The 24,229-nt window shown below is 37.2% G+C and overlaps 1 protein-coding gene across 1 annotated transcript in view; it reads left to right on the top strand.

The window, feature by feature from the left end:
- The window catches only part of RNF13 (ring finger protein 13), a 129,808-nt gene that overhangs the window by 4,700 nt on the left and 100,879 nt on the right, over positions 1-24,229 (top strand). Inside the window, exon 2 of the mRNA XM_055569383.1 lies at positions 20,086-20,215. Within this exon, the coding sequence (XP_055425358.1) occupies positions 20,102-20,215 (114 nt within the window). The 5' untranslated portion in view covers positions 20,086-20,101. The remainder of the gene's footprint in view (positions 1-20,085; positions 20,216-24,229) is intronic.

The following is a 24,229-nucleotide window of genomic DNA, read 5'->3' as shown; positions in this document are numbered from 1 at the left end:
AGCGACTTAACATGCATGCACACATTGGAGAAGGAAATGGCAACCCACTCCAGTATTCTTGCCTGGAGAATCCCAGGGATGGAGGAGCCTGGTGGGCTGCCTTCTATGGGGTCGCACAGAGTGGGACACGACTGAAGCGACTTAGCAGCAGCAGCAGCAGCAGCAGCATACTTCAAAAAGGGCTCAGATCTAAGTAGAATGGCCTGTGGTTTCCTTTCTTGGCAGATTTTCTAGAGTTTGGTGCAGTTAGGTAGTGGCATGATATTAAATTAAGCAGTATAGTAATTTACTGATCTCTGAACTGTTTTTCAGTTTCCTGTAATGCAAGGCCCAAGTAGCTGGCCAGTCAAATAAAAAATTGGTCATTAGGCATAAGCATTAAGACAAGGAAGGTTTATATAATCTGTTACTCCATTGGTGGAAACATTACTTGGACTCCACTACTTATGAATTTTTCTATCACAATCATTCACTCAACAAATATTGAGGTATTTTTTATATCAGGTGTTGTTCTAGGCATGCGGAGTATGTTAGTGAACCAAAAATAAATTTAAAAATAAAAAATCCTTGTCCTCATGGAGCTTATTTTAAAATAAGGTTAATTTTAATAGTTGAAAGTAGTTAGATTTTTCTTGTATTCTGTGTTTAATATAAAGTCATGATTCTGAACAGATAAAGTACGAGTACTGTAGCAGATTGTAACTAATTTTGTAGAGCACTTTAAAGGAAGGGACTGCATCATTCTGACTCATGCATGTCTCCCCATTTCCCCTTTTCCTAATGAAATGACTTTAATGTATTTAATACTCAGCAGATGTAGGTACTCATTAAATATTTATGATGGGGAGAAGGAAGTTGTGTTAAGGCAAGGGCCGGATCTTAAAGAGAGAGGAATCGGTTGAGTGTAACAAATATTAAGGGACCCGTGTGCTCACTAGATTGAAGATACAGAGAAAGACAAGTGTGCTGTGAATTGCATTGCCTGGCTTATGCATTGCCTATGAGATTGAAGTGGAAATACAGTTATATTGTAGCTGAAAGCATCACCATTAAAAGAATTTGGGTATCTGGGTGTTCCCCAACTTGCCCAATAAGTAGCTTGGTGACTTTGCATAAATAATTTGACCTCTCAGTTCATTTCCTCACTTGTAAAATGAAGCACTTTGAATTTTCCACTTAAAAAAGTCTGCTTTTAAGACTTACAAAATGTCTTCTATCATTTCACTTTACTAATATTGATAAAACAGAGCCAATCATGAACTTCCATTGAATAATAATCACACTGAATTTATGCTTTTAGTTAACAAACTAGATGTTTAAAAAGGATGTCTGCAAAACTAGTGCTACCTATTTGATGTTATTTCCTAAGAAGACTACATTGTAATTTTAAAAAACAAGGCAAAATATAGCCTAACGTGTAGTTTCCCCTCTTGCTATTATGAAGGAAAAATAAGCCATAATATTTTAGACCCCAGTAGAGGATGTTACTAGTTGTTCATACTTTAGTTTTACAACAGCCTTTGATTACTGTGCTAGGTGCTAAGTATCTCAAATCTGAAACCACATAGTCCCTAACTTCAAGGAGTGATGAACAAATTAAATGTTTCATTATACCGAGATGGCCCAGAGAAGGCACATAATGAGAGTCTGAGAGAAGAGAAAGTTCAGACAGTTAGAGGTTAGAGGAGACTGAGGAGGAATGGCAAGGGACAAAACTGGAGCAGTTGATGAACTTTTTAGTTTTCAACTTTATTCTAAAAGTTGTTTAATCTATTAAGGAATTTTAGGCAGGGAGAAATGTGATCAGGTATCTTTATATCTATTTTTATATTCCTTTTAAGAGAATGATCCATGGGGAAGATATTTATCTTGCTTCCATTTATTTCAGTGGTATAAATCCTATTTGAGGAACTCTGTCTTTTATGCTGAGGAACAATGTTAATTGTGTGGTTTTAGGGTATCAGTAACCTTAAAATATTTGGACATTAAAACTTACTTATGTCCATAGCCACATTAATGTAAATTGAGAAGACAGCTGAAAATTAAAGGTATTCTGCTTATTGAAATGAGAGAGCTTCTGGTAAGAATTTGACTTAGGGTTATTTCTAAGGGGCTAGAAAATTTTGTCAAAGTTAGATTGAATATGACTCTAGTTTGGGCTCATTTTCTAATGATCAGTATATCCAGTTAAACTTTTAGAGGGAATGTATCTTCAGGGAAAAATAATCCCACCTGATGATAGGTAAATATTTCTAAATCAAGTCATAAGAGAGTAGGAGTTGAATTTCTGCTTTGCTTAGGTGTAAAACACCTCATTGAAGAATAATTTGTCTAATCACTGTCCTTGTAATTTACATATTTGACCTTCAAAAAAGAAGAACTGTGCTTGTAAGTTATACATTTATATAACAAGTATTATAAATATTAATCGCTTAACATTTTTTGAGGTGAAGTTCATACAACATAAAATTAACAATTTTAAAGTTAATAATTGGGTGGTACTTAGTAAATCACAGTGTTGTGCAACCACCACTCTCTATCTAACATTTTTATCACTAGAAGTTAAAACCTTGTACCCATTCTCTGCTGCCACCAGCCCCTGGCAGCACCAGTTTGCTGTCTCTATGGATTTACTGGAGATCTCATTTATTCTGGAAATCTTATATAAATAGAACCATACAATATGTATGGTTTATTGTCTGGCTTCTTTCACTTAGCATAATGTTTTCAAGGTTCTGCAAGGTTGTTGCAAGCTACATTGCTGTATGTATGAATCTTTCCTTTTTACAGCTTAATTATTTTATTGTATATATGCAGCATCTGTTGAAGGACATTTGGGTTCTTTGCATCTTTTGACTATTGTGAATATTGTTGCCATGAACATTCATTTACAACAGTTTGTCTGAGAACTAGTTTTCATTTTTTCTGGGTATATGTAAGGAATGGAATTGCTGGATCATCTGGTGATCCTATGTTTAGCCTTTTGAGTTCTTGCTAAATTATTTTCCACAGTGACTGAACCATTTTACATTCCTACCAGCAACGTATGAGGGTTCCAGTTTCTCTTCATTGTCATCAACACTTGTTCTTTCCCAGTTAAAAAAAAAATTAGTGCTATTGCTAACATTTGAATGCAGAGTTCCAAAGAATAGCAAGGAGAGATAAGAAAGCCTTCCTCAGCGATAAATGCAAAGAAATAGAGGAAAACAATAGAATGGGAAAGACTAGAGATCTCTTCAAAAAAATTAGAGACACCAAGGGGAACATTTCATGCAAAGATGGGCTCAATAAAGGACAGAAATGGTATGGACCTAGCAGAAGCAGAAGATATTAAGAAGAGGTGGCAAGAATACACGGAAGAACTGTACAAAAAAGATCTTCACAACCCAGATAATCACAATGGTGTGACCTCTCACCTAGAGCCAGACATCCTGGAATGTGAAGTCAAGTGGGCCTTAGGAGGCATCACTGTGAGCAAAGCTAGTGGAGGTGATGGAATTCCAGTTGAGCTATTTCAAATCCTAAAAGATGATGCTGTGAAAGTGCTGCACTCGACATGCCAGTAAATTTGGAAAACTCAGCAGTGGACACAGGACTGGAAAAGGTCAGTTTTCATTCTAGTCCCTAAGAAAGGTAATGCCAAAGAATGCTCAAACTGCTGCACAATTGCACTCATCTCACACAATTTTGAGCAAGCTCAAAATTCTCCAAGCCAGGCTTCAACAATACGTGAACTGTGAGCTTCCTGATGTTCAAGCTTGTTTTAGAAAAGGCAGAGGAACCAGAGATCAAATTGCCAACATCCTCTGGATCATGGAGAAAGCAAGAGAATTTCCAGAAAAACATCTATTTCTGTTGTATTGACTATGCCAAAGCCTTTGACTGTGTGGATCACAATAAACTGTGGAAAATTCTGAAAGAGATGGGAATACCAGACCACCTGACCTGCCTATTGAGAAATCTGTATGCAGGTCAGGAAGCAACAGTTAGAACTGGACATGGAACAACAGACTGGTTCCAAACAGGGAAAGGAGTACGTCAAGGCTGTATATTGTCACCCTGCTTATTTAACTTCTATGCAGAGTACATCATGAGAAACACTGGGCTGGATGAAGCACAAGCTGGAATCAAGATTGCTGGGAGAAATATCAATAACCTCAGATATGCAAATGACACCACCCTTATTTATGGCAGAAAGTGAAGAAGAACTAAAGAACCTCTTGATGAAAGTGAAAGAGAAGAGTGAAAAAGTTGGCTTCAAACTCAGCATTCAGAAAATGAAGATCATGGCATCCGGTCCCATCACTTCATGGCAAATAGAGGGGGAAACGGTGGACACAGTGTCAGACTTTATTTTTCTGGACTCCAAAATCACTGCAGATGGTGATTGCAGCCATGAAATTAAAAGATGCTTACTCCTTGGAAGGAAAGTTATGACCAACCTAGACAGCATATTGAAAAGCAGAGACAATACTTTGCCAACAAAGGTCTGTCTCATCAAGGCTATGCTTTTTCCAATAGTCTTGTATGGATGTGAGAGTTGGACTATAAAGAAAGCTGAGCGCCAAAGAATTGATGCTTTTGAACTGAGGTGTTGGAGAAGACTCTTGAGAGTCCCTTGGACTGCAAGAAGATCCAACCACTCCATCCTAAAGGAGATCAGTTCTGAGTGTTCATTGGAAGGACTGATGTTGAAGTTGAAACACCAATAATTTGGCCACCTGATGCAAAGAGCTGACTCATTTGAAAAGACCCTGATGTTGGGAAAGATTGAAGGCAGGAGGAGAAGGGGACGACAGAGGATGAGATGGTTGGATGGCATCATCGACTAATGGACATGAGTTTGGGTGGACTCCGGGAGTTGGTGATGGACAGGGAGGCCTGGTGTGCTGCAGTCCATGTGGTCGCAGAGAGTCGGACACGACTGAGTGACTGAACTGAACTGATTGCTATCTGTGTGAATGTGAGGCAGTATCTCACTGTGGTTTTGATTCACATTTCCCTAAGGGCTGATGACGGTGAGCATCTTTTTATGTGCTTGTTTGACCAATTGTGTGTCGTCTTTGGAGAAATGTCTATTCTAATTTTTTGCCCATGTATTAGTTGCATTCTTTGTTTTTTTATTATTGTTATGTTTTATGTATTCTGAATACTAGATCCTATCAGATGTATGATTTGCAAGTATTTTCTTCCATTTTGTGGGCTTTTCATTTTGTTATTAATATCCTTTGATGCATGAAAGTTTTAAATTTTGATCAAGCTCAATTTATTTTTGTTTCTTATACTTTTGGTGTCATATTTAAGAATCCATTGTGGAATCCAAGATCATGGAGATTTACTCCTTTATTTTCTTCTAAGAGTTTTATCATTTTTGCTCTTACATTTAGGTCATTTAATTACTTTGAGTTAAATTTTGCATATTGTGAATTTAGGGTTACAGCTTCATTGTTTTGCATGTGACTATCCAGTTGTTCCAGTACCACTTGTTGAAGAAAGTGTTATTTCCTTGTTGAATGATCTTGGCACCTTTATTTCTAATCTTTTAGGCCATAGAACTATGGATTTATTTTTGGACTCTCAATTCTGTTCCTTTGGTCTATATGTCTATCCTTATGCCCATACCACATTGTTTTGATTATGGCTCTATAGTAAGATTTTAAAATTGGGACGTGTGAGTCCTCTAGCTTTGTACTTCTTTTTCAAATTTATTTTGAACTATTCAGGGCCCCTTGTGGTTTCATATGAATTTGACGATTGACTTAACCATGTCTGCGTTAAAAAGGCTGTTGGAATTTTGATAGGGAATGTATTAAATCTGTAGATTGGTTTGGGTAGTATCGCCATCTTAGCAATATATAGTCTTTTTTTTTTTTTTTTTTTTTTTGGTCACACCATGTGGCTTGCAGGGTCTCAGTTCCCTCACCAGGGATAGAACGTGGACCACAGCAGTAAAAGTCTGGAATCCTAGCCACTGGGCCACCAGGGAATGCCTCAACAATATTTAGTCTTATAATACAGGGGTTATCTTTCCATTTATTTAGGTCTTTGATTTCATTCAGCAATGTTTTGTGGTTTTCTGTGTACAAGTCTTTCACTTCCTTATTAAATTTATTCCTGGGTATTTTATTCTTTCAGATACCTTTATAAATACAATTGTTTTCTTTTGGATTATTCATTGCTGATATATAGAAGCATGACTAATTTTTGTGTGTAGCATTAATTTCTTTTAATGGTCATTTACCTTCTTCTTTAACTTTATAAGCTGGATCACATAGGTAAATAAGAAAGTGGGAAGTGGAACACTAAAGAATTTTAATCTCAATGATGTATGATTATTGTGAATATTAATAGTATGGGATGTCCTTTTAGCATAGTGTTGAATAATTATCTACTTAACACTTTTGCATTCCTGGTATCAGATTACATACCCTTGGTCATTATAATATAGATAATATTTTATTTAAGCTTGAAGAAAGGTGGGGATATTTATTTTTAAAGTCAATTTTTTTGCAACTGAATTCTGATGTTATGGAGAAAGCCTTAGGGATAAACCATATTTATCATTAAATCTAGTTCAGAAATCCATGAATAATAAAAGTAAGGCTGGAATGGTGGTTGTTGTTTAGCCACTGAGCTGTGTCTGATTCTTTTTGCGAGCCCATGGACTGTAGCCCACTAGCCCCTCTATCCGTGGAAATACAGGAGTATTCAGTATACAGGCAAGAAAACAGGAGTGGGTTGCCACTTTCTTCTCCAGCGGATCTTCCTGACCCGGGGATTGAATCTCCATCTCCTACGTTGCAGGTGAATTCTTTACCACTGAGCCACCAGGGAAGCCCTTGAAATGGTAGCTGATTTGAATATGTAAATTATCATTTATATACATTAGTTTACCTTTCTTAGTTTTCCTTGAAAGAGGGTTTCAAATATTTAGCCTTAAAATTTCATTATGAACAATTTCATCTGTTCAAATTTCATATGAACAATTTCAATCTCACACATAATTAAATAAGTGCAAATTTATACAGTAATCAGATGGTCTGAAAGGGTTGGCATTTCATGATATTCACCTGTATTTGAATCGTAGCACCATTATTTAAGAGGTAAGCATCGTTGGGCAAGTTACTTAAGAAAGTGAATACTTTTAATGTGCTTGCTATATCCTCAGCACTGCTATAAGCACTTAAAGTTATGTATCTAATTCTCAGTTTCCTATATTTGTGGAAAGATAGTAAGACCTTCCACCATCTATTGATACTGTTTGGATTATTAAAAGAAATAATGCATATTAAGTACATAGCCAAGCATTTAAAAAATCATTTACAGCATATATAACTTATTATCTAACACCAACAAAGATGAGAAAAGGAAAATCAGTGTTTGAAATGTACATTTATTTGGAATTATAAATATTAATAGGAATATTCTCTTTGGAAAGCAATTTGGCTACATGTATAAAGTTTTAGATTGTTTCCTTGGCATAGTGATTCCACATTTAGGAATCTATACTAAGGAAACAATCTGAAATATGGAAAGAGATTTATATTTATAATGGAATTATTTATAATTGCAATAGGTAAATTCAACTTAATATTAAACAGTAGAGAGATAGAGAAAGTCATGATTTATATAATGTAACATTCAACATTTGTTATAAATAAAATGTTTATGAAGAGTTTTAATAACAAGGGAAAATGATACAACTTTAATAAAAAAGCATACAAGTCATAATACAATAAGTATAAAAATGATAATAAAATATGGATTGGAAAAAAAACTGATAGTAGTGGTTGGATCAGAGAAGTAGAGCCAGTGTGAATGATGTGGGTGATACAGAATAAGGGAATAAACTTTTAAGAAATTGTGGTATCTGATTAAGGAGTGTATCGATCACAGTGCTCTTGCTGTTGTGCCGTAATATGTTAGCTTGGCTGGGTGGTGGTGAGGAAGGAGAGCTGAAAGGTTGGAGAGCGAGGGTGTATAGGGACCTGGGAGAATGAACCGCAGCACATGAGGATGAACTCTCCTGTCATCTGTGAATGTTAACCTTTGGGTAATCAGTATTTTCTTCATATCTTCTACTGAGCATTATTTTTAATATTAGAAAAAACCATAAACATTTTATTAGATAACAATAAATGAATAATGTATAAGGATTAGAGGCTGATTACAGTGACCTTAACTTAAATCAGTAAATGGTGGATTTACCGGGCTGAGAACTTTGATCTGTATTTTACAACTCTCCTCATAGTCTTTGCAGTTCCAACTTCAAAAGCTGAGTTCAGTTCGTGAGGTTCTGAGAGGAATCACAGTGATTTTTATAGCTGGTAAATTTTCATTCATCTGTACGGCTAGTATTTAGACAAGCCTCAAATAATTTGTTCTGAGCTTTGGAAGAAATTGTGTTGATTAATGTAAAATATATATGTGTATATTTTAATTTTGAAATGATCTCATTTCTAGAACAGTACAGGAACCTTTTCTTTCCTTCCTTAATCATTTGAGAGTAATTTGTTAACCTCATATTCTGTACTCACCAAAAACTTTAGTGTAAGATCCTACAAACAAGGATATCTTCCTTTGAGAAGTGACTGATTTGGGGGCTACAGCAAGGAAAGTGCAAGATGGGACAAGAAAATCTTGTGCCAGGAAACAGAGACATGCTCAAACATGATGTGATTGTTGTTGGTTAGTCGCTAAGTCATATCTGACTTTTGCAACGCCATGGGCTGTAGCCCGCCAGGCTCCACTGTCCATGGGATTTTCCAGGCAAGAACTCTGGAGTGGGTTGCCATTTCCTTCTGCAGGGGATCTCCCTGACCCAGGGATCAAACCTATCTCTTGCATTTGGAGGTGAATTCTTCCCACTGAGCCACCAGGGAAGCTGGGGGTTATTCACATAGGCCCAGTGTAATCACATGATTTCCTGAAAGTGGCAGAGGAGGAGTTTGGAATGAAGTGATATGAGAAGGAATTGATATACCATTGCTGGCTTTGAAGATGGGGCATGGGTCACCTGAGTGAAGGAACGTGGGCAACCCCTAGAAACTGATAAGCATAACAATCAGTTGTTGCATAATTTAAAACATTTTGTTTTAAAACATACATGGATAATAACCTAGACTAGAATAAGAAATTTGTGTGACTTTAGAAATAAGTGATATGTCAAAGACTGTGGGTGCTCTTTCAGATTCTGCACCAGTGGCCATGATGAAGACTCATGGCCATGTACTCACTTTCCTTTTTCCCTGTTATTAAGTGAGAGAAGCACTGGCTCACTTAAATACTGTTAAGAGCAGAAAGATAACTGTGTAAATTATCAATTCATTTTCTTTCTGCTCCAGATTCACGCTTCAGTACCTGCTCTGCAGTAATGGACTGGACTCGAACCATTTCTCCTTTACAAAGAGCATGATGTTAAGCTTTACTAGGTGCTACAGGGGTCAGGATGCTGGAGGGGAAGGGATTTTTTTCCTTCTTAGTTTCCTAGTGTTCCTTTCCTAGTTTCCTCAAGACCTTTGTGTGTCCTGTTCCCCTCTCCCATTCCCTGGGGACATCTGTGCTCTGCCTCAGCCACATGCCCAGAGTAAACGCCCTCACTGGTCCTGCAGTCCCGGTCCAGACCTGCTTTGCCATGGCTCTTCTAAAGTGGACACCATGTACGTCAGGCCTTGTGCAGGCAGTGCCTTGACTCCGTCTGCATGCCTGTGCACCAACCTTGGCTTGCTTTTACCCAGGGGATTGTTTCCTGCAGTTCTCTTCACACGAGTACTGTGCATTCCAGGTCTTGTGCCTGTAGCAGTGTCCTGATTACCTCTGCACACTTGCTCAGCAGCCTCATAACACCTGCATTCCAGAGAATGGTTTCCTGCTTATCTGGCAGTGTTGGACCAGCTCTGGTTTGCACAGTCTGGTGAAATCATTATTTCGTGTGCTGCAACTGTACCTTCGCCAGTGAGAAGCTCTGGGTTTGAGGAGGGGACTCTTCTCCCAGGTTAGTCTTTTTGGGTACTCTCCCTCAGCCTTATTTTTCCCCTCAGAATTTTAATTATTTTTCTTTAAAAAATTACAGATGGCTTTATTGACTTACAACTGGCAAATAATACATACTTAAAGCTTATGCTTTTATTAGCTTTGACATATTTGTATAACTGTGAAACCATCGCCATACTGAAGTTAATGTTTTTGTTTGGTATATGTTATATAAAATGAAATAAACTTTAGAAAGTTTATTTTGAAATGTGCAGGTAAGTGTAAAATAAAATCATGAGAGTCCCACCACCCAGAGTTTACACATACATGTTAACAGGTTGTTTTATTTCATAGTATTTATGCATCTTATTAATGTAAACATGAAATATTTTTAACAGTAATACACAAAAGAAGCCAAGACCCGAGTCTTGAAGTGATATTTTAAGAAGCAATTGTTATTATCAGTGCGAATGGGATGCCTTAATCTGGCACCCCATACTCTTACACCATTGATTTAGTAGGATAAATTTCATGCCCCAAACAGTGTATGGGGCATTGGGCATGCTCAGCTTTTTGTTCAGAAATTATGCATAAATTAAAGGAAAAGGGTGGAGTGGGAATAATGGATATGAGAATTGGTTCATTTATTCTAGTATTTACACTTAAAAATTGAGTCCCCTAAAATAGGAAACTGGAATGATAATACAAGTTACTTTTCGCTGCAGTGTTTTTGTTTTACTTGACAGGGTTGTTCTGAGGATTAGATGGAAAAACATTCACATCAAATACTTGGCAGAGTGCTTATGTCAAAATTAGTAAGTTCTCTACTGATCTGTGTATAGTGGTGATACTGATATTTGTGTGAAGCATCATAAAAAAATTTGATTCAGAAGATTGATATTTTGAAGTGTAGATACACTGGGCATGAAGTATTGATGCATTTTTTAAAATATTTATTTATTTGGCTGTGCCCGGTCTTGGTTGTGGCATTGGGGATCTTCAGTTTTAGTTGCAGCATGTGGGACCTTTAGCTGTAGCATGTGAACTCTTAGTTCCCTGACCAGGGTGCATGGAGTCTGAGCGCTGGAAGCTCACAGTCTTAACCACTGGACCACCAGGGAAGTCTCTGCTGGGCCTGATTTGATACCCTAGAAAACCATAATTTTCTAGAATGTTTCTCCAAATGATGCTTAAGAGTCTAATGTTAGGAAAGCAGTTCATTGTCAATTGTCTCTCTTGTTTGCTGCGTGGCTTGTTGCTGGGGTTGGCATTGGCACTGGTGACAACAGTGGTATTGAAGAGAAATATGTTTATTTTTTGTTTACGTTCCTACTTCCCTCCCTGCCTTCTTTCTCTTCCTCCCTTCCTTTCTCTCTCCTTTTTCTTGCTCTAATTTGACCCTCTACCCCACTCCTCTTTGACTTACAAGAAGTTTATAAATAATGACTTGCTATAGTATTTGCCAATCTATAGTTGAGAACAGTGTTTTTCAGATTTGGTTTGATCATGTGGATTCACTAGGGGACGTTTTTAAGAAGTAAAATTATAAGTCTTCTGTCTGAATCTCTGGGGAGGGACCTGGGAATATTTATTTTTACACAAGCCCCTGGATGATATGTACTATAGACACATTGCTAAGTCGATTCAGTCGTGTCCAACTCTGTGCAACTCCATAGACGGCAGCCCACCAGGCTCCCCCCGTCCCTGGGATTCTCCAGGCAAGAACACTGGAGTGGGTTGCCATTTCCTTCTCCAACGCATGAAAGTGAAAAGTGAAGGTGAAGTTGCTCAGTCGTGTCCTACTCTGTGCGACCCCATGGACTGCGGCCCACCAGGCTCCTCTGTCCATGGGATTTTCCAGGCAAGAGTGCTGGAGTGGGGTGCCATTGCCTTCTCTGATAGACACATTACTAGATCCCATCTCACATCCACTGAATGAGAAGATAACAACTCTGGGTTGAACATTCTGGTTTTTAGTAGTTGCTTGTTGTTTGTTGATTTGGTATGTGTGATCTTAATAGGCTTCTGCTCGCTAGCTTTCATAATATCTCCATGTCATCAGAAAAACAAAGCAAAACAGTCTTCTTTTAAAGGCAAGCTGCTTTATTTTTGCTTTTTTTCCTTTTAAAAATAGAGGGAGATTTCCCTGGTGGTCCAGTGGTTAAGACTTCGAGCTTCCAATGTGGGGGGCATGGTTTTATCCCTGATTGAGGAACTAGGATCCCACTTACAGCATTGCGTGGCCAAAAAAAAAAAAAAAATTCGATATCATAGATAGAAGAAAATGCATAAAACATTTGTATATGGCTTCAAGAACAATTATAATGCAAATTCCCATCTCATCACAGCCCAGGTTGAGGTGTGGACTATTGCTGGCATCCCAGAAGCATCTGTTTCTTGGTCACACCCGCTTCCTTACCTTTCTTGCCCTCAAGGTATCACAATCTTGATTTTTATGATGATAATGTCCTCATTTTTCTTTACCTTTTTACCTCTTAAATATGAATCTGTACAGAATATCTTCTATTTTGTCTTTTAAAGAACTTCATGTGAGTAGAATCATAGTGTTCGCCTTTTTGTGACTTGCTTCCTTTGCTCAGGGTTATTCTTATGAAATTCATCTGTATTAGTCATACAGCTGTGATTTGTTTTCCTTATTGTAGGGAACTACATTATATGCCCATGCAAAAATTTAATTCTACTTTAATGTATAATGCTCAATAAAGTTTATTATCAAAAAGGATAACTCATTGCTTATGTCTGTATAAGGACAAGGGAGGTAATAGATTGGAGGAAGAACAGGACCTGACTTTTCGCCACTTAATAGTAGAAATATCCTTGATTATATTATGTCGATGTATTTTTAAATTGAGGTAACATTGGATTATGCTTACATTATATTTCATGCTTACATTATTTTTTGATCTCTGTACATAGTACAGGATGCTCACCACTGAAAGTTTGGTTTTCATCTGTCACCTTGCATTTGACCCATTTTCCCATTTTGTCTTTCCTCAGCCCCTTTCCACTCTGGTAACTACTGATCGGTTCTCCGTATCTGTGCATTTGTTTTATCTTCATTTGGTTTGTTCCTTTAGTTGGTTAGTTACAATCCACATCGCGTGAAATCATATAGTACTTCTCTTTCTCCATCTGACTTATTTCACTTACATAATATCCTCAAGGTCCATGTGTCTTGTTGTAAGTGGTAAGACTTCATTTTTTTTTTTAATGGCTTAGCAGTATTCTGTATGCTTACCAAATCTTTTTTATCCATGTGTTGCTAGGCATTTAGGTTGTTTCATATCTTGGTTATTATAAATAATGCTGCAGTGAACATAGGGGTACATATATCTTTTTGAATTAGTGTTTTCATATTCTTTGGATAAATATCCAAAAGTGTAGCTGGATCATATGGTAGTTCTCTTAATTTTTTGAGGCCTCTCCATATTATTTTCCATATTATTTCCATAAAATGACTGCATCAATTTACATTCCCAGTAACAGTGTTTGAGGGTTCACTTTTCTCCACGTCTTCACTAACACTTATTATTGCTTGCCTTTTTGATAATAGTCATTCTGATGGGTGTGAGGTGTTATCTCATTGTGGTTTTGATTTGCATTTCCCTGATAATTAGTGATGTTGATCATCTCTTCATATGCCTTTTCGTCATCTGTGTGTCTTCTTTGGAAAGATGTTGCTTCATATCCTGTATTCATGTCATCTGCAAATAGTGATGGTTTTACTTCTTCCTTTCCAGTTTGGATGCCTTTTATTTCTTTTTCTTGCCTAATTGCTCTGGCTAGGACTTCCAGTACTATGTTGAATAAGAGTGGCAAAAGTGGGCATTTTGTCTGATTCCTCATCTTAGAGGTATAGCTTTCAGGAATTTTTTGCTGTTGAGTGTGATGTTAATTGTGGATTTGTTTTTTATAACCTCTGTTATGTTGAAATACATTCCTTCTACACCTATTTTATTGAGTTTTTATGTAAATGAGTTTTGAATCTTGTCAAATGCTTTTTCTGTATCTGTTGAAATGATCAAATGACTTTTATCTTTCATTTATTAATATCATGTAATTGCATTAATTTGTAGATGTTGAACCATTCTTTCTTCCCTGAAATAAATTCCACTTCATTATGGTTTTAATCAATATGGTTTGAATATGTTTTTAAATGTTGCCGCATTCAGTTTGCTGGAATATTGTAGAGGATTTTGTATCTGTGTTTTATCTACCTATCTATTGGCCTATAACTTTTTTTGCATATATGTGTTGTCCTTGTCTGGTTTGGGGATCATGGTACACGCTAAACAACGGGAATAGTTTGTATGAGTCCCAGAGGGAGAAACCTGTTTGCCTACCTCTTAAAGTTTTGGTTTGTTTCATTTGTTTGAAAAATCAATTTGTCATGGGATCTGAAAAAAGCTTGCATTGATTGACAGTAAAAGTAAAAAATCTTAGGTGAGGCTTGCTTTTAGTTTAGATGACTTCATGTTAAAAGAAATTAGCCAGGCAACCTTCAGCTCCTCTGCAAAGAACTATTGAGTATCTTATTTTTGCTTAAAAAGTTAAGCCCTGATGTTGTCATTTTTTTCCCCATTGTAACACTTTTGCTCATGATAGTGTCTCAACCATTTCTTTAAAAGCATTAAAAAGTATGCTTTATGGGAACTTAACTGTAGATATCGGAGAAGGCGATGGCACCCCACTCCAGTACTCTTGCTTGGAAAATCCCATGGACGGCGGAGCCTGGTGGGCTGCAGTCCATGGGATTGCGAAGAGTCAGACACGACTGAGCGACTTCACTTTCACTTTTCAATTTCTTGCATTGGAGAAGGAAATGGCAACCCACTCTAGTGTTCTTGCCTGGAGAATCCCAGGGACGGGGGAGCCTGGTAGGCTGCCGTCTGTGGGGTCGCACAGAGTCGGACACGACTGAAGCGACTTAGCAGCAGCAGCAGCAGCAACTGTAGATATGTTCAGTAGTTCTCAGTTGAACTCTTAGAAGTCATATTATGAAGTTATTGATATATTCACTTGTATGAATTGAGAACACTGTTCTGGAGGAAATTTTATAGTATAATAGATAGGTAAACAACATGACGAGCACATTGGGTTTTAAAATTTTTTTACAAGTCTTTACTAAAATGTGATTTGGCTATTATAAATTTTACAGTAAAATAGTTAACTAGCTGTTTCAGATTTTTTTCTGTTAGTGCTTTCTATAGTACATACTCTTTTGATGTGGTTTTGAAGTATAAGATACATTTTTGGAGAAAAATAAATTGAAATTACTACCTAGTAAATCATTTTTCAAGTTAGGAAAAGATTACCATTATTTTAGCAGTGGGTTATTTTGGTCAAGTTTTTGAAATCCTAGTGATACGCAAGAATAGTTTGAGAACCAATGGAATATGAGCTTATTCAGAGTCATTCTTATGGAGATGGTTAGCTGTTTTATGAGTGTTTTTTGGCACTGAGCCAGTTGATGTCAGATATGTCATCTTCGGAGTTAAAGGTTGTTTGAAAAGCAAATTCCTGAAAGTAATGTTGGTCTTAAACACTTACTAAATGCATCTCCATCTGTAACATTTAGAATGTAAAAAGTTTATAATGAATTTTTTATAGATGAGTTGCATGGTATTGTCACAAATTTAAATGTGAGGTTAGGATTTATTCTACTGCTTGGGGAAGTTTTAAATTTTGCAATTATCAGAATAGCATTTGATGAATAACTGGCATCTGTGCTCTTAAGCCATATGGATAATCACATGTAGCCGCCAAGGTACTCAAATTCAGAAGGCCAAGAGAAAATTAACAGAATTAAGGGTTGGTTCCTCAAAATTAAATTATTAGTGTTATTACTCTTTTGGCTGTGCTGCCTGGCATGTGGGGCCTTATTCCCCAACCAGGGATTGAATCCACACCCTCTTGCTTTGAAAGTGTGGAGTCTTAACCACTATACCACCAGGGAAGTCCCTGGTTAAGAACTTGTGCATCAAAGGACACTATGAAGGGTGAAAAGAAAACCCATGGAATTGGTGAAAATGTTTTTCAATCATATATCTTACAAGGGAAATACATGCAGAATATATAAAGAACTTTTACAGCTGAACAGCAACTACTACCCAATTAAAAATGGACAATGAAGCAGTCTAAGTGTCCATTGACAAATAAATGGATAAATAATATGTGGTATATGTATATACAATGAAATATTGCTTAGCTATTAAAAAGAATGAAATAATGCCATTTGCAGCAACATGGATGGACCTGGAGATTGTCATATTCAGTGAAGTAAGTCAGAGAAAGAGATAATATTGCTTATATGTAGAATCTAAAAAAAAAAAAAATACAAATGAACTTTTTTACAAAACAGACTCAGACTTAGAGAACATACTTACGGTTACTGGAGGAAGGGTAGGGAGGAGGGGTAGTTAGGGAGTTTGGGATTGACATGTATACTCTGCTGTATTTAAAATGGATAACCAACAAGGACTGACTGTATAGCACAGGGAACTTTGCTCAATATTCTGTAACATTCTAAATGGGAAAATAATTTGAAAAAGAATAGGTACATGTGTATGTTTAACTGAATCACTTTGCTTTACACCTGAAACTAACATAACATTGTTAACCAACTATACTCCAATATAAAATAAAAAGTTTAAAGCAAGAAGCTAATCCAGCCTCCAGTAATGGGGATTCCATTAAATCTATTACAGAATATCTGTACAAGGTATCTTGTGGTCATTATACGTCACGTTTTAGACCAGTAATTTTCATTTTATATATCAGTCAGATATGCGGACCCAATATATGAAATGATTTTAAAAGATTTGAAAGGGGTGGAAGCCCTAGAGGGCCTCATGTACTATTAGGGTTCTTGAGGGGATGTTAATGGTACAGGGTTCGTGATTTAATTTTTTTTTGGATGTAGTAATTAGGAGAAGGCAGTGGCACCCCACTCCAGTACTCTTGCCTGGAAAATCCCATGGACAGAGGAGCCTGGTGGGCTGCAGTCCATGGGGTCTCGAGGAGTCGGACACGACTGAGCGACGTCACTTTCACTTTTCACTTTCCTGCATTGGAGAAGGAAATGGCAACCCACTCCAGTGTTCTTGCCTGGAAGAATCCCAGGGATGGCGGAGCCTGGTGGGCTGCCGTCTATGGGGTGCACAGAGTCGGACACGACTGAAGTGACTTAGCAGCAGCAGCAGCAGCAGTAATTAGGAAAATACTCATAAGGCAGTAAATGAAAATAATAGTTAACAAAACATGTATAGTGTAGTGTATTCCAGTTTTGCTAAATATATATGTTTAAATTTGCATATAGCTAAAAGAATGGGAGGTTATACCTCAAAATATAGACACTGGTTATTCTTTTATTTGGTGATTATGAATGATTTCAATTTTTCTCCCATTTTCTACAGTGGAATTAGAATAAGAATTAGTTTTGTAAATAGACTTTAGAAACTCCTGAATGTGTTATTTTGAAAAAGGCGGCAAAAGCAAAAACGAATAGCCAAAACCTACTTGATGTTATTAAAAACACACACAGACACACACACAGCAAAAGAAGTTGATACCACAGTGACCACTGTGCCATGAGCATTGGACTGAAGTCCTTGAGTGCCTGTTTGAGCATAGGTCCATTCCTCTACCTTTTGGACACTGGCCTTGGGTATTGATGCTGTTTTCAGTTGGGCTTTAGCATGTAGACTTCAGAGGCAGAGTGCCTGGGATTGAATACTGGCTCTGCTATTACTCATTGTTTGATCTTGGACAAGTTACTTAATAGGGCCCGAGTTTTCCCAACTATGGAATGACACCTAATAGTGTGTTGTTAGGATTAGATGAGTTAAATTCAATAACATGCCTAGAGCAATGCCTGGCACTTAGTAAGTGGTCAGTTATAGTTGTTGGGATTATTATTATTCCTATCATTAGAGTTATTTTCCCTCTAAACTCTCTCTTCCTCTCCCTCCTCTAAAGTTAGCTGGGAATTCCAAAAATTTACGAGTGAAGTCATACTTCTTATTCACCTTTGCCAAACAGGTCAGTGGTCAGTATATTGTATACTAATTCTTTCTAGTAAAATTTAGTAGCAGCCACACTTTATTTTATAAGGATTTTTATGTTTTTATGGTGTGATTTCTGCCCAGAAATGGTATACTGTGGTTATGATGGGGGTCCCCAAGACCACCCCCAAGTTCACTGCTTCGCTATCTTAGTGGACTTACGGGACTCAGCATATGACTACTCATGATTCTGATTTATTACAGTGAAAGGGTACAGAGCAGAATCAGCAAAGGGAAGAGGTGCATGGAGTAAAAGTCCAGAAGAAACCAGGCGTGAGCTTATAAGAGTCTCTGGAGTCACAGGGGATATGGTTAATTTCTCAGCAATGAGTTATGATGACACATGTGAAATGTCTACCAAGGAAGCTCATTAGAGATTCAGTGCTCAGGGTTTGTACTGAATGACGGCTGTTCAGGTAGGCGCCCTCCACCCAGCATGCACCAAATTCTCAGACTCCCAGAAAGGAAGAAGGTGTCCACCATAAACCACATTGTTTGCAGCGTTTAGACACAATGAGCTGTTCTTATCAGGGACTGATAGCAATCCTCCTGAAATCTTAAGTTCTCAGATGCCAACAATTGGCCAACCTTGCAAGCAGATCTTTCTAAGGACAGCAGTCTCAGGCCTGCTGTGTTTAACTTTTTTCTCAACAGAGATATATTATAAAAATGTATTTTACCTAAGACATTCATATTAGTAAATCTATAAATCTTGAAAACAGCTTTATTGAATTATATAATACACCATAAAATTTACCCATTTAAAGTAAAAAGTGCAGTTATTTTTAGTAAATTTATAGAGTTGTGCAATCATCGGCCCAGTCTTAATTTTAGAACATTTTCATTGTCTTGAAAAGAAACCCCATTTTCATGAGCAGTCATTTCCATTCCTGTCTGTCCCCCTGTCTCCCTCTTAGCCCCATCCCAGGAAACCACTAATTTATTTTTTGTCTTTGTTGAACAAATCTATACATTTAATATATTTTTACCTTTATTTAATTTCTGCTATTAATGGCTTTTGCAAGACAGTAGTTCAAAAATTATTCAAGAATATTTCTCTTTCAGTGTGTTTGAGAGTCAGAGTTTGAGTCTATCTGGTAGACTCTAAGTCTAAAGCCTTACAAGCATCAGTCGTCATCAGAATTGTTATTTTATGAATTGTGATAGTTAAAGAAGTAATTCATTATATAGGCTCTTGTCTTTGCATACTTCATTCTCACCATTTAAAAAATATACTATACAGTTGGTTGAGGCTTCCCAATGAGAATTTTGATACTTAACCATTTAGTTCTTTCATGGCATCTTTTTGCTGTAAGATAGATAAAGATTCGTGTAGAAAATTGGATGAGGTTGGGAGAGGTAGCTACACTAGTGCCATTGGGAGATAGAGAGGCAAAAAGGTGTGTTATGTATTGTTACGAGGGAAAGGACAAAAAGTATTACTTTATAATAAATGGCTATTTTTTCAAAAAATTCTCTAATGTGGGTATAATATTCAAAGATACGTAAAACGTACATTTACAAATTATATTTTAAAATTACCGTAATTCTTTAAGATTGTAAAAAATGTTAAGTAAAAGGTGCTTGTGTATTTTTCAATCATTATTTTGATTGAAATCTAGTTTCTCCCACAATTGAGTTAGTAGACAAGCTGTACTGTACCCACTCCAGTATTCTTGCCTGGGAAATCCCACCGACAGAGGAGCCTGGTGGGCTAGGGTCACATAAAGTCAGAAACGACTGAGCAACCAATACACACTATAAACCGAGAACTGCGGGAAGGTCTTTATTATGTAGCTAAAACAGAACTTCCTCTCCATGAGTTAAGTAGGTATTAAAACTGAGTGTTTACTTAAATGTCCAAATCTGTGTAAACAGTTACGCTTTTGAAATACTAGTTTCATTTTAATGTTAATCCATGTTTATAATTTAAAAGATATTTTTGGGCATCGGGAATGAATCTATCATATAACTTATTTTCAGAGACAAAGCCCCAGAACTTACTGTTGCTCCTCTGCTTCTCTTATAGGTGATTTTACAGCGAGATGCTGCTCTCCATAGGGATGCTCATGCTGTCGGCCACACAAGTCTATACCATCTTGACTGTCCAGCTCTTTGCATTCTTAAACCTCCTGCCTGTAGAAGCCGACATTTTAGCAGTAAGTAAATTTAAACAGTAAAATTTATTCATGTCTAAAAACATCCCTTAAAGAAAGTTTTTTTTTTTAAGTTCTAAATGATAGAGTGAATAATGAAATAATGAAATCTTACAAAGTGTTTACCTACAAACATGTAAGTTCATACACATATTTGTTACTTGCGAGTGTAAGTGCTCATTTTTTAGTTGGTTGATCTCTAACATAAGATCTCATGTACAATAAGTACCTGATAAATGTTGCTTGTGAGAGTGTTTGCACTCTTTTTGAGTGCTGGTGTCCACATTGATTTACATGCTATGTGTTTACATAGAATCTTGCTGTTTTTTCTTGCTCACTAGTGTATCTGTAATGACTTTGATAGTGATATTTTAAAAAATTGTACAAATGGCCATAAATGTTTTTAACTTAATGTTAATGAGTCCAGAGGAGAAGCCTAATGATTTTGTCTTTGATGGTGGGTAGAAAAATTTTTAGAGAAGAAGGCTGCTCATCAAAATCTTTTAGTTCTTTCTGAGCTACTGTCTCACTGTCCTCTGTACTAGGGAGTGTATATACTTATTATTTCTCATTTCTGTGAAGCTAGAAAAAGAAGAATTAACTGTATCTGTACATGTGATATGTTTGTGTGGATACACCTATACTCTTGGTACTATGCTAAGGATTTATTGGTTTTTCTTTCTGGGCACAAGCAGTTTGCTTATTAATATTAGGTAAGAAAGAGAAGGGCCAAAGTTGTTGCTGACCAAACTTTATTGTGGTCCTCAGCCATGCTTCTTCATACTGTGGCACTTGTGGAAGGGCCTAAAATCACTGCAGAACTTTAGAGAGCCAGGCTGGTTTCCATACCGTTTTTCCCCTCTGTTTTACTGACATCTGCCACTCCTTGTCTTTCTTTCTTTCTTTTTCACCTGAGGTAGAAGTGTTAATTGCTCAGTGGTGTCCGACTCTTTGTGACCCTATGGGCTGTAGCCCACCAGGTTCCTCAGTCCATGGGATTCTCCAGGAAAGAATACTGGAGTGGATTGCCAGGGGATCTTCTCAACCCAGGGCTCGAACTGGGGTCTCCTGCATTGTAGGCAGATTCTTTTTTTTTTTTTTCTTAACCTGAAGTGAATTGTTCACCTATTCTATGGTTCAGCTGTGTGAAAGGTTAAATGATTTTCAGTGGATTGCTCTGGGAATATGACTGGCTATGTGATATGGATCAAAATACTTGGTCATTCTAAATGCCTCCATTTTTAATCTTTTAACTGGAGTGTTATAATGATTAAATAAACTGTTTAGAATAGTATCTACACATAGTAAATGTTTTATCTTTTTATCTTCATTAGAATTATCATTCTCATCATCTTTCAGTCACTCCCTTGGTCTTATGTTACTGTTTAAGTTGTATGTAAAAATATGTATTTATTTATTTATTTAGCTGTGCCAAGTCTTAGTTGCCGTGTGTGGGAGGGAGCTTTCATTGCAGTATATGGGATCTAGTTTCGCAACCAGGGATGGAACCTGTGCCCCCTGCATTGGAAGCACGGATTCTTAACCGCTGGACAACCAGAGAAGTCCCTTAAATAGTATTTTTTAATTTAGATGCAGCACAAAATATTAGAGAGAGAAGAACAAGCAGTCCTTGCCAGCAGTGCTGCCTGTGCCTCAGGCAGGTTAGTGTGGAATGTATGTTGCTGTCTTCTTGTGAAGGAACTGTTCAGCATGAGAGCTACTTAAATCTGGTCTTTATATTGACATTAACGATAGAGGCTGACAGGAATGCAGAGATAGCTGGTGGGGAGTCAGTTGTGGGGTTATGTGTCTAGGAAAAAAGGGGAACTAAAAATTGAGGCAGAGGAACCAGATGTGGTAACACAGTCATTCAGAGGAAGTGAGTTAAAAGGTTGAAAACATTAGCTCTTTCTTTTAATTGAATAAGAACATCACTGTAATCTGTATCTGTAATAATAAAATTTAAGTAAGTTGGAAATCAGATTGATTCTGGCTCCATTTTGGACAGGTGTTAGAATGTTGCTTTTGAAAAGCTATAGTCAGTGTTAAGTCATGCTGTTTGTATGCCAGATGATTTTGTTTTTGGCAGTTAAACTCTCCCACTTGACTGTTAATTTGCTGGCAACAGTTTTGTCCAACTAGTTGGTGAGTTCTGAGAGGATATGGGGGGCTTCCCTCATGGCTCAGTGGGTAAAGAATCTGCCTGCAGTGCAGGAGACAGAGGAGACGCGGGTTCAAGCCAAGGTCAGGAAGGTCCTCAGGAGGAGGAAATGGCAACCCACTCCAGAAATCCTGCCTAAAAAATCCCATAGACAGAGGAGCCTGGCAGGCTACAGTTCAAAGGGTCGCAAAGAGCTGGACACGACTGAGACTGACACACACACAGGATATGGAGATGCTACTGTATCGTGTATCGCTGACTGGTCAGTAAGTGCCCCAGGTCATGGGTATGTGGAAGACAGGACTCTGTCCTACTAAACTTTATGTTTCTGGTACCTGGTAAGAGTCACACAGTAGGAGTTCACTAAATATTTGAGTTGATTAATAGTTTTTTCCTTGGAGATTTCCTTCTTTTATATATTTTTTAATAGCATTTATTCCTTGGAACTCTAGATTATTGTTATTTTTACTAGCAATTCATTCTCTTTTCATCTATCTCTTTTCTCTTTTCTTTAACCCAAAAGGAAATATGAAGTTATTAATTATGTAAGTTTATATCTAGAAACATGGAGCTTTAGAATTGGCAGGGACCTTATACTTTAGAGACAACCAGATAAATGTTGAATGTTCCGAGGTCTGTAGGCTACAGTGACTAGTTAGCTTCAAGCTGGACCATGATCTTGTTGAGAAGTAGTATTCATCTTCTGTATTTCAGAGAGTCAAACAACCCAATTTTGTTTATTTCCAATCTGCCCTTTGATTCTGTTGTAGAGATTTGTTAGAGACATTTCATTGCTTGGTAGGTGTCCGGGGGTCAATGGGCAGAGTTGGGAGAGAAGCCCCTAGTGCTTTGTAAAGTGGATGGATTGGATCCTCCAGAAAGGTAAGTTCAGAGCTCCAGCGATGGAATTACAGTCTGGGCTGAATTCCACTTCTACCACTCTGTGACTCCATGTCCTTGGACAAGTGATATAACATCTCTTAAATTTCACTTTACTTATGAAAATGAGATTGGAGAAGAGACAGTATAGGGCAGTGGGTTAAAAGCCAGGGATCTGAGGCCAGACTGCCTGGATTAGAATCCTGGTTCTTCTTATTTACGAGAGCAAGTTATTTTCAAGCAGGGTATTTTATTCTATAGTCAGTCTGTAAAATTAGACTGATGATAATAATAGATGACTTTATAGTATTGTCCTAAAGATTAAATAAGTGAATACCTGAATAAATGTTTAGCAGGATGTCTTAAATGTTCCATAATTGTTAGCCATTTGTTGCTTTTTAAATTGAATTAAAATACACTGATGCTGGGAAAGATTGAAAGCAAAAGGAGAAAGGAGTAGCAGAGGATGAGGTGGTTAGATAGCATCACCGACTCAATGGATATGAATTTGAGCAACTCTGGGAGATGGTGGAGGACAGAGGAGCCTTGCATGCTGCAGTCCATGGGGTCACAAAGAGTCAGACACAACTTGGCGAGTGAACAACAGAATTGAATTGAATTTCTGTTAGGGCTGCTGTCAAGGAGAACTAGTTAGGAAGAGGCTTTTTCAAAATAAGTAGATTAAAACTAAAGCACAGTAATCATTGAGCCTGAGATTCCAGAGAGGAATAATTTTATTTCTATTTTAACAGTGAGTGTGTTTTAATTTCATGAGCAGTAGTGGCCCCCTTGCTCCCCACTGTACTAAAAAAGTAAAGCACTTTTGTACTAAAGATTTTTCTGTTTGTCTTGTTCATGATAGAAACTTTTTTTTTTTTTTTTTTAACAATGTGATTGTAAAAAGCAGTGTAAGCAAAGTAACATTTGCTTTCCTGAGGAAAGGCAAAGCAATTTCAAAATGACTCTCACTCACTAAC

The sequence above is a fragment of the Bubalus kerabau genome, chromosome 2 (assembly GCF_029407905.1).
Source record: "Bubalus kerabau isolate K-KA32 ecotype Philippines breed swamp buffalo chromosome 2, PCC_UOA_SB_1v2, whole genome shotgun sequence".
In the NCBI taxonomy this organism is placed as follows: domain Eukaryota; kingdom Metazoa; phylum Chordata; class Mammalia; order Artiodactyla; family Bovidae; genus Bubalus; species Bubalus kerabau.
This window is presented reverse-complemented; position numbering and strand designations above follow the sequence as displayed.